At 40.2% G+C, this 10,907-nt stretch overlaps 1 protein-coding gene across 1 annotated transcript; it reads right to left on the reverse strand.

The window, feature by feature from the left end:
* Positions 1–2,007: 2,007 nt before the first annotated feature.
* rflna (refilin A) lies at positions 2,008–10,850 on the reverse strand. The gene is made up of 4 exons (XM_040156479.1): positions 10,597–10,850; positions 10,122–10,470; positions 5,245–5,354; positions 2,008–5,102 (listed from the first exon to the last, which is right to left on the reverse strand). The coding sequence occupies exons 2-4, from the start codon at positions 10,338–10,340 to the stop codon at positions 4,769–4,771; spliced, it is 663 nt and encodes a 220-aa protein (XP_040012413.1). The 5' UTR covers positions 10,341–10,470; positions 10,597–10,850; the 3' UTR covers positions 2,008–4,768.
* Positions 10,851–10,907: the final 57 nt, after the last annotated feature.

Below are 10,907 nucleotides of genomic sequence, written 5' to 3' on the forward strand. Positions count from 1 at the left end.
TAAGATGATAAAATAAAGCCATGACCCATGTTAATATTGCAGATACTCTGATTAAGATGAAGAGCTGAGTTGTCGGTTGTAATCGTACAAATGATCGTGCTGTTTAGCTGCTACTGATCTGGTCTGCTGTACTGTCTTTCAGCTCGTATGAAGGTCAGGGTGTGTCTCTGTTATGAGTCCCTCCCTAACTGCCATGAGCCCTACAAGGTTACAATGTTATGAAATTAAGTACTTAGATGTGTTAAGAGTGGAATTTGACTGTAATAAATCTTCCTTCCTCCATTTATAACACGTAACAAATCCTTTGAAAAATATGCTGCTTCCAGTTTGTTATAAATGCTAAATTTTTGACAGCTTTAGTTAATACTTTGCATTTGAAGATTTACATTAAAAAATATGATCATCCCATAAAAATGATGCGTTGTAATAGATTCGTAATCCAACAGTATATAAAATTGATAAAATGAGCATATTGACCTGCTACAACAGTCAGATGCAACCCACACATTAATGCAACTGTACTTATAATACAATAAAATAAAATTGTATAGTATAGTATATATAGCACAGTACTCCCACGAGAGGCCTTTTTTAGAATACCTTTGCTTTTGATACTTAAAATACATTTTGCTAATAACAGTCATGTACTTTAGTACTATTTTATTTTTGAATGAGTATTTGAGTGTGATATTGCTACTTGAGTAAAGAATCTGAATACTCCTTCCACCAGTGCTCCTGACTTTCATGTAAACTTAAAGGTGCAAATTTTTTAAATAATACTTAAAACTGTGCATGGTTTAGATCCATTCGTGCTTGCTAGCACTCTTCTTCTCTGCCTTTAATGGCTCCATTTGATGGTGCATTACTACCACCATCATCAATTGAAAAGTGTGAAACCAAGAGGAGAAATGTGATTTGCTTCCTCGCACGTTTTCCCAAGTGCACGTCAACAAACAAAACAGGGACCCACTGATAAAAACGTTGCTCGATAGCACCACTAGTGGCCAACAAAATCCACAGAGGTACCTTTAACTTTCTAATCAGGAATTTCTATCGTGTAGCTGTACTTGCTCAAAAATATATAGACTGCTGAGAAATGAAAAGCAAATTTGGGCATGTAAACCATCTCTGAGGACATCAGATAAAACTTTATTTATGTTGCAGGCACTAAATGGAGGGAAATAGTTTTCATGAATCGCCCTACACTGAGCACAGGTTTATATCCCTTTATTTATTCTTTAAAAGAATACTTTGACCACTGATATATCAAGTTGAAGCTTTTATTATAACTTCAGCATGATGTATTGTATGATCTGGAAAAGAGCAATTTAATTTAATAATTGGTTTTCACACTCTAGTCTGTTGTGTCATAAATACCAACTTTTGCCAGGATTTAATCAAGGAAATCAGAACACCTCTTACAAACAAGGCCCTAGTAATCGTAAAACTGTGGTCAGGCAAGTTTCCTGTTTCACCTCAGTCTTATCCAACACTGCAGAGAGACAGATGAGACACTGATTGATGTGACCTGCCATGGAGACCCTGATCCAAATACTTATGGCCTGGACTGTAGTATGCCTTAATTCTATTTTTACCTAGCATATTATTTGCTGGGATAAAAGGGTTTTCAACAGGATGCTGCACCACATTAAATGTGTGACCCGTCCCACTCTGTGTCTGGAGAACTTCCTTATTCTTTCAAAGGGACAAAATTAAATCTGTGGTAAGCAGGGAAATACAGTGTCCTGTGATCACAATTAAGCAATGCACTCAACAGAATCAGGGCTTGGGAATTTCTTTTTTATTCATTTAGGATATACATCTTTTTAAATTATTTTTCTTGATCAGAACAGGAGCAATGATTGACGTACAAAAATATAAAGAGAATTATGAAGTGCCTCGATGCCACATATACAACAGGAAAATATTTTACAGTAACAAAATCAAGTGTTAAGAAACACAAAAGCATCTCACATAAAACGTGTTTAACTTGACACCCACCAACTTTCTCTCATCATTTCACAGACCATCAACACATAGCAAAACTCTCACCATTTTACCAGGAACTTAACTGTTCTGTATAAAAAGTCATCTCCAGAACAATTTCCACATCTAATTTATATTTTTTCTTTTGAAAGAGCAGATCTGACTTTTCTCCTGTTGTCTTGCTCTTTGTATTTGCTACTTACAGTTCCCTCATTAAAACCCAGTACCTATCTTACAGTACTGATGCACCACCTCAGCTTCATGCCCCCCATGTCCTTTCTGCTCTATACAAACCCGGAGGGTATTTCAAACTACAGAATAAAACAAGATCACAAGCTCAAGACTGCAACTGAAAATCGGGAATACACACTTGAAATGAAATAAAATGGATACCTAAGAAAATTTGAGGTAAAGTCTGAAGTTATTGCCATGTTCAGTAATCTAAATATATATATAAAACAGACACATAAAGAAGTCATGAAAACGCTCAATAAAGATCTATCTTACATCTTCAACAGGGAATAATGTGGTTTCACTGCCCGACTTTTTACATGTTGATAATAACAGAGAGTTTCATGCTTTTGAACTACCTTGGATCAGAAACTGTCCAATATGACAATTTGTTGATATATTAAAAAAACTTGAAAAACTTGGCTGCACCAGCTATTCGTAAATTCAAGCCTAGTTGTTACACAAGTGTTGACTTAGTGGAGATTTTTACATCTCTATATTAAAAAGGGATTGAATCAAACAGACCAGTTCTTATGTAGAGACTGGCTGTTATTAAATACGTATGCCCGGTAACAGGCAGGTCTAACTGTTACATAGCCAACTGAACCAACTGACAAAGCTAACGTTTGCTTGTCAATATTTGGCCCGTTTATATTGAAGAGTAAAATAGGTAATGGTTGCAACATCTAACTGACACTTGGGAAGATTTTAAATTGATTTTCACTGTGGTAACGACATGCTTCAAATGGCTAAACGTCACGCTTAAAATGTCAGGATAAATAACGTCAGCTAGGTTAGCATAATCAGCTACTTAATGAATACTAACACTGACAATCACATATTTGTCCATGTATGCACTTATAAAGAAAAACAAAAGTATTACCTACATTCACAAAAGATTAGCAGTTAAGTTTAATATATTGTTTGCTCCCTTAAGCTGTAATTTTTTGGAAGTTATGTTACAAGTTGTGATGCTTCTAGCTAAGCCATTCCTTAAGTTTCAATGGTGCAATATGATTTAGTAAATCACTAGTTTTAATGAAGATAATGACTAGTTACTTTATCCACAGACTAAATGATGCATTTATGAATAGCTGGTGCAATCCAGGACAGTGTTAGCCTTATTTTGAGAGGCAGCTGAAACAGTGATACGTTGATTGCTTGTAGCACTAAACCATCCAGTTTATAGTTCTTATAGTTCTTATTTTTGTGTTTGACTCTTGCGTAGGTACAGTTAGTTCCTTACCATGAGTTGTGAAAGTGTCACTTCCCTCTGACTGTCTCATATTTTGGCAGTGTTATTCCACCATCTGGCACCAAAGCAGGTTAAAAATAAACTGTTAAACCGATTGAAAAAAAGGTAAACCATAGAATGATTGCCACCATTCTCAAAAGCCATGTATGATATCAATCTTCTACTATGGATGATGTGGTCCTACAACCACGAAATCTTGATGAAGCAGATTGACTGAGTTTTTACGCGTTAAACTCTTAATAAATAAAACTGCTAGCATATGGATGTTTTCCCCCCCACACTTTAACATTGATTGTTGCTCTGCAGCCCTCCAGCACCTCTTAGACACCAAACAAGAACCTGTTTACCAAAACACCCTAAACTCCGACATTATCTTAACCAAAGTATTCAAATTGAGTTAAGTTTATTTAACAGGCATTAAAAACAAACTGCAGTGATAAAACATGGTTGAATATTGAATGTTATATAGAAATACTTTTTTGATATTTGAAACCAAGTTTTCAGAGGCTTTAAATATCTCCCTTTTTTTAAATATTCTCCAGGCAATCCTTTGTTATAATGCTGTGATCCTTCTTTTGATTAGACTTGAGTCTTATCTCTAGAGACCACTCTGGTTCTGATGAATAAACAGAATACCTTGTAATGTGCAGTTTAGTTCAGCTGACCAAAATAGACAAACTGTTGTTTGAATGTGTGCTAATTAAAACTGTGAAACAAAAGCAAGTATTCTGTCTCATTGTGTGGAGTTAATACAAAGAGTTAAACTGTCTTTGGTCCAATTTTTCAAATGCAGTACTGAAATTCTCCCCCTGCAATGCCAAGTCCACTGAGAGGACTGCGATATATAGAATACAAGTGCAATAAAGCCATATTAGAAAGCTTTGCATTGGTGTGACTGGGTTTGCGCAAGCTCCCACGACGAGTGTCATCTTGACTTTTCTCTATATGCACAGACATCTACAATCTGATCATAACCTTCACTGAGGTTGCAATCCAACCTTAAGGACAGCAAATTCCACCAATTTGTCAGCTCTTGTATTAAATAAGACATAAACCATTGAAGTGCAGAGGACCAACTCCCTTTTTAAAGACTGCATCAGTAGAAGGTCTAAATACACTCAGGTGAAATGTCACTAAAGGATTCCAAGGGTTTCCTCCATGACGAGTGAAGATGAACAGAGCAGGGTTTTTTAGGGGCTCCAGGTATTAGTTGAAGTATTTCCCTTTCAATATGGGCCATCCTTAGTTCCTCGTCCTCCAAAAAAAAAAAAACAAGATTATCGCCCGGTCTGGGCTCTACAGGTCCTCTGTGTAGATGATACAGGGACTAGTATCTTCACTTGACTCCAACTGCACTGTGGAGACAAACCAACGGCGGGAGCCTGTGGCATTGTAGTTGAGTGTGGTGCGGTAAGTGTTCTTGGCGTGTTTTGGGTAGATGATGGTGGTACTCTGGTAGCTGACGGGCCTCTGCCGTGGCTCCAGGTAAACCTGGGACTTGTAGCTCCTCCAAGTGCAGTTCCGCACTGCCACCACTGTCTCGCTGAAGGAGGTGGCCGTGGGAATGGGGGCGCAGTAAACCCGGTCCTGGTAATGCTTGTCAGAGTCATACTTGACCTCGGAGTTGCACCTGGAAGGGAGAAAAGTGAACACTCTTTAGAAACACATCTAAAACTGATCACTAGGTGGCAGTGCAGAAAAGTCGATATTGATCAAAATAAGCAAACTAAACTCAACCACTATTATGTCTTTATGTTTCAAAGTTCCCTTACTTGATTTCCTGCTCGGGTTTGGGGTTGACCTCAATGCTTTCTCCGAAGAACACGGGGTACATGCGAGTCTTTGGGTCTGTTCCTGTGGAGTTCAGCAGCAGGTAGGGCAGCTGTGCAGAAGACAAACAAGAGTCACAATCTCTCAAAAACATCCATGACCTGCTGAACTGTTTGTGACCAGCCTGCCAACGTGTCCATACTGGAATTCTAGAAAAAAAATCCCAGCACAGTTGGGGGTTTCAGCAGAGCCAGCAACCCAAATTAAAAACACACGCCTCGATCCTTCTTAATGAGAACTTGACTTGTCAATGGCACGACCATTACTACAGCAACAATTAGAGAAGAACCACAGCAGTCAGGGCAACACTTGTGGGTCCAGCCAAATGAAGTGTTGGTGGTAAATCTCTTTCTCACAAGCTTTCACTGCAGTTCAGGATGGCTAAAGATGTGTGACGTAGACTCTGACTATGTCTGTGTGTGCGTGCGTGTGTGTGGACTGAAATGAGGCTTACAGATGTCTGGGCCTACAGTAGTTAATGAAATGGGAAACTTACTTACAAGAAATAAGTCTCTAGAGCAGCTGGTAGTCAGGCTAAGTGGAGATGATACTGTTTGAAAATGATAAACAGGTGATACTCAAGGATCGTCTTTTTGCTACAGGGAGGTCAGAGTTCTCATGGGAACTTAAACCAAAGTCATCTAACTGAAGGACAGCCTCTAATCCCAGACACGTTATGCCCTTGTCATATTTCTTCTGGGTTCCTGTCAATTATGATTTGTTTGCGCTCAAATTATTAAGTATGGATGTCGGATGGCCTCTCTCATCTCACCTCATCTGATCGTGGCCATCCTCACTACTATACCTTCATTAATCGACTAACTGTTTCAGGTCTTATAAGTTCCTCCATGAATAATCTAGTGAAAAATATGGTCCTACTAACCTCCAATAAACCAATAATGAGAGTAGTTCTTATTATTGAGAATAATCCGTTTTTATAGGAGCCACACGAATTTTAGTCAATTCATTAATGGGATTAATTCATGTCTGTTTTAAGCAGCATACAACACAAGCTGGGTGAAGTTTACTTCATCATGTCAAATAAGCTACTAATGACACAACGTAGGTATACTGTACTCAGCTAACTGTATGAACCATGCAGGTCTGTTTGTGTATTGACCCTTGACCTCTCAGACCGTCCCCTCCAGAGCTATATGGGGACAAACAGAGCTGCACCAATCAGAGACAAAGATACTGTCCTACACTGTGAGGCAGGGTTTTGACTGACCGTTTTCTTTCTCCAAACACTGTCCAGACTGAATCAAATGGCACCCCAACCACAACTCCGGTACCTCTCACATTACACAGGGGAGGCTGTCACATGCTGCGGTTTGGCTGCTGTTAAGCAGCACATGCCACTGCAGGGGACGAGCGAGAACAGGCCAAGGGCACAGATGAACGCTGTGTGAAGCTCGTCTTACCTACAGCGTACGATCATCACCACACACTATGTGAATGGTGGGACTGGGCTTGCACAGCTGCTAGTTTTGCCGAGCAAGACTGAAAAACAGTTCATATGCAGGCCGTTCATTTTCTGCGACTGGTACTTGATGACCTGGAAACTCTGTGCAAGAATTTGATTGTTCTCCGCTGCGCCGTCATGGAGAGCATCCCAGGTATTTCTGTACGGTGTGTTCTGGCAACTTCTGTAAAGCAAACACTCGTGAATGGAGGGTCGGTCACCTTCAGGCAGTGGATCCCCCAGTACACACTCAAAGCATAAACCCCCCTGGAAGCACATTTCTGCCCAGGAAAAATAGCCTGCAGCTGAGCAATCCACACAATGTACAATGCACAATGCAGAGCTGCTGAGAGAAATGCCAACTCAAACACACTTTTCCAACTGCTGGCTGTTTGGTGACGTGAAGCCCCTGACTTTGCATCCTGTTTTTGCAAGGACATTGATGTAAGAACATCAGTATCACACAGTGAGGCAGATTTAGAAAAAGTCATGAGATCTGTCCTCCTGGTTAATCCACTGACAGTTGAGCTACCTCCTTGAACTGTATGTTTACACATAACCTTATCGAGCTCTGAAATATTCAGGATTACATCTTGAATATTTATACTCATATTCTTCATGCACCTTGTCCCTCCTGTAAATTCATTCACATGTTATGCTATGCAAGTATAAGATTAATTATCCTGCATCAGCATAAATTTGAACCAAGTTTGAAAACAGACAGGCCATGTGAGTATTTATCTGTGTATAATTTAGAAGTGAGAGGTCATTAAACACTTATGCAATGGCCTGCAGCCGCTCTAACAAGCCCCTGCCCCTCAAAATAGAACCTGAGGATTGTTCTTAGGTAGCACACAAAAACAACACAAAAATAGATTTGGAAAGAGAAAAAAATGAGCAGATGCTTGCCGCCCCCTCGTCCCGTTACTAGACATGTTCTCATACAGCTCAAAAAACCTTTTTGTCTGATGCAAAGGTTTGATTTTTTCCATACACACAAGCCGATAGATTGAATTACAAAAACTAGCAGGAGCAACCCCTATCAGGACTGATCTTTAAAAGGGAAACCACAAAGCAGAGGAGTCCTACTAAACTGAACCCACAGAGGATTAGAGGATCGCTCTCTTTTTCTGTTTCAGGCCTCAGCACACTGATGTCACGCCACTCCCAGGATGCAGTGCTGCATTTCTGAGGCCTCCTTCAGACACTTTAAAAGCCACCCGACCTGCGCAGACATGTTCTTAAGACTTTTGAAACTGGGAGTGACCTGGAAATGATTTTCAATCAAATCAGTCTTGTCATGTGTGACAAACAAGTCACTGCAGAATGTGTCTTAAAATGCATTTGTCCTCCAAAAGAGACAAAAAAGGAACAATTATCATAAATCTTAGTTTCCCCGGAATATAATCTAAAGAATTATATTATTTTCTTGTTGTACTGTCCTATGCTAAACAAGTACCAATATTACCTTAGGGTGAAATGACTGTTTTGAGTATTTCATTTAATGTACATTTTTGCAAATATCGCTGGAAATTTACAAGATATTTTTGCAATTACTCAATTTTCTTAGACAAGTACATTAATTGTAATGCAGAGAGCTATTTAAACTTATCAAGAAAGAAAAGTTTAATAATGAACCTGTGGACCTAAAAAGTTGTGTTGACTGAGCTTGCTGGTTTCCAATAAGATCTGAGCAGGAACTGGTTGAGGCTGATAGCCAACAGTATTACTACCAGGAGGGACACCGGAGGATTATCGCTAAAGAATACTGAGGCTACTTACACAACCAAATGAATAGGATCTGTTTTTTTACTCTTTCTGTTGCTACCACATCTACACACATGGTGAACTGAAAATGAATAAATCAAGCAAGACACTGGCTTCCAGATGCTCATGTATTTTTAGCTTTAAGCAATCATTCATTTTTCATTCACTTTGAGGCTCACATTCATAAACTTTATAGCATTCCCTCTGATACTCTGTAACTTTGTTTTGATACTTCTCAATGTCCAGGTTTCATTTTGAGCCTGTTAATGTTCACAATTTGAGCAGGATACAAGAAGGTCCACGGGTTACACGAACTTTTAAAGAAATATTGACAGAGGGTAGGCATCACATGACTTTCAGACTTCAGTACTCGAGTTAATATTAAGGTTGTGAGACCAGAGTCACACTTGTGAAATGCAATACTGAAGGTCCCATAAATTAGATGACTATCTGATACAGTGGTCTGCAACTTAGGGGTTGGGACCTCACTAGCATTTGTCTGATTAACAAGAAAAAGAATACATATTTCTGTTACAAAATTTTCTTATGTTGTTGCTTTTTATTATAAAATACCGTCTTACCAAGGGAGGACTCTAAAAACTATTCAAAGGAAACAGTCTGAAAATTGGTGGAACTGCTTGCTACTAAAAAACACATGCAACCTGTGAAGACTTGTAGCAAGTGGACACTGCTTTATTTAAAGGGTCACAAGCAAAAAAGGTTGGGTAAAAACGTACTGGCGAGTTAGAGTGGTTTCAACAGAGGACACAGACCTGCTCCTGGTGGCTTATTTCAAGGTTTACAGAGCTAAGAGCCTGACTGCTATCCCCTAAAGGTTCCCAGTGATTATAACTTGTTCATCCCTACGATGTCAGATAAGACAGACCTACAAGAACAAGCATAAGCCAACCTTTTTCATCTTAAGAACGCCATCCCATAACATGTTTACTGTCTCTCCACCCCGTAGGTGAGGAGAAAGACACCTGATCACAGTAGTCATCCTTGCAAATCTACACACCTTCACTCAGATTCATGCTACTGAGTGAAGGTAAAGTGTTATGAAAACCATCTGTCATCTTGCTTGGAACCCCTAGAATCCCGGCAAGGACCCCTGGGAGTCCCTGGACCCCAGTTTGGAAACCCAGGTGGGCCTAATCAACTCGCTGACCCTTATGACACCATGTAGTTAGGCCCCAGCTGATGCACCAGAGTGAAAAAGGGGACATTTAACTGGATTACTTAGGGCCAGTGGCATCCTCAGCCTGAGTGCAACATCAGAAATGTGCAACTAAGGAATTCCGGACACACACAGAGAGAGAGAGAGAGAGAGAGAGAGAGAGAGAGCTTCCAGATGTTGGGTGAGCGGGTCTGAAGTGAAATCTGTTTCTGGCCAAACACTAAAATGCTCTCACATTTTCAGTATCTCTCACCGCAGCGTCATTATTTGGTCTTTAGGTCTTTTTATCCTTTAACTCGGTGTGTCAATGAGGTGACTGACAGCAAATGATTCGAGACACAAAACAGACCCGAGTCTGTTTGATTACAGAAATGTTTCCAACAATAAAGTAAATACAGCTATATGTTCCTTACCAGTTTGCCTTCTCTGCTTTCCTTTTTATAATATCCATGATGGCTCTCGACGGGTGTCGTGCAGCTGCTGGAGCGCGACTCGATCAGACCCGGAGAAAGTGAGCAGAAGGGCGGACTGGGGCTGGGAGGTAATCCCGAATCCGGACTGTCGAGCAGCCCTTCCCGGTTCTTTCCTTTCAGGCTATCATCCATCGCTTGTAAGTGTAGGTGCCCCACCATCTCTGGGACGGCTCAATTCAAAAAACACCCCAGACGAAGTCGCGCTGACAAGTTTTTTTTTCTTCTTGAAGTGCTGAGCGCTCCTGCTTTGGAAAGTAACAATCCTGGTCGAACTTTTTTAAGATGACTTCTGCAAGCAGAGAAGAGGGGGAAAATCAGGAAATGCCATGTCACCGTTGCCCAGACACCGACTGTGGACAAAACCCCACAGAGTAATATCAATTCAGCCTTTATTTCTCTTCAAAATCTACTGTACCTGCGCGTCGTGATGTATCCACCTTTAATCCCGAAAGATATTCCACAGGGGCGTGAAAGGTCACAAAGAAACTTAAAAAAACTTCAAACTTGACACAAAACTGAAGTATTAACTATTCTTAATTCATGAAAATTCAACAAAAAACGTAGTAAAACTCGCGCAAACACAAAAAGTCGACCGTGCGTCTGGCACCGATCTGGATGAGAGCTCCTCTGCACTGCTCTGCTCTCTGCTCTGACTGTGTGTGACTGCGTGTATGTGTGTGTGCGCTCTCCAGTGGAGAGCTCCCTCTTAATGATCCTGCCGGGGCC

The sequence above is a fragment of the Xiphias gladius genome, chromosome 19, assembly GCF_016859285.1.
Source record: "Xiphias gladius isolate SHS-SW01 ecotype Sanya breed wild chromosome 19, ASM1685928v1, whole genome shotgun sequence".
NCBI lineage: Eukaryota > Metazoa > Chordata > Actinopteri > Istiophoriformes > Xiphiidae > Xiphias > Xiphias gladius.

Bases quoted from the DNA above. Each gene is read 5' to 3' on its own strand.
- rflna (XM_040156479.1), bottom strand. From the start codon at position 10,340: ATGGTGGGGCACCTACACTTACAAGCGATGGATGATAGCCTGAAAGGA. The intron at 5,355-10,121 runs GTAAGGAACATA...TCTTCTGCACAG, and splicing joins AAAGCAGAGAAGGCAAACTG to CTGCCCTACCTGCTGCTGAA. The intron at 5,103-5,244 runs GTAAGGGAACTT...TCTCCCTTCCAG, and splicing joins AAACCCGAGCAGGAAATCAA to GTGCAACTCCGAGGTCAAGT.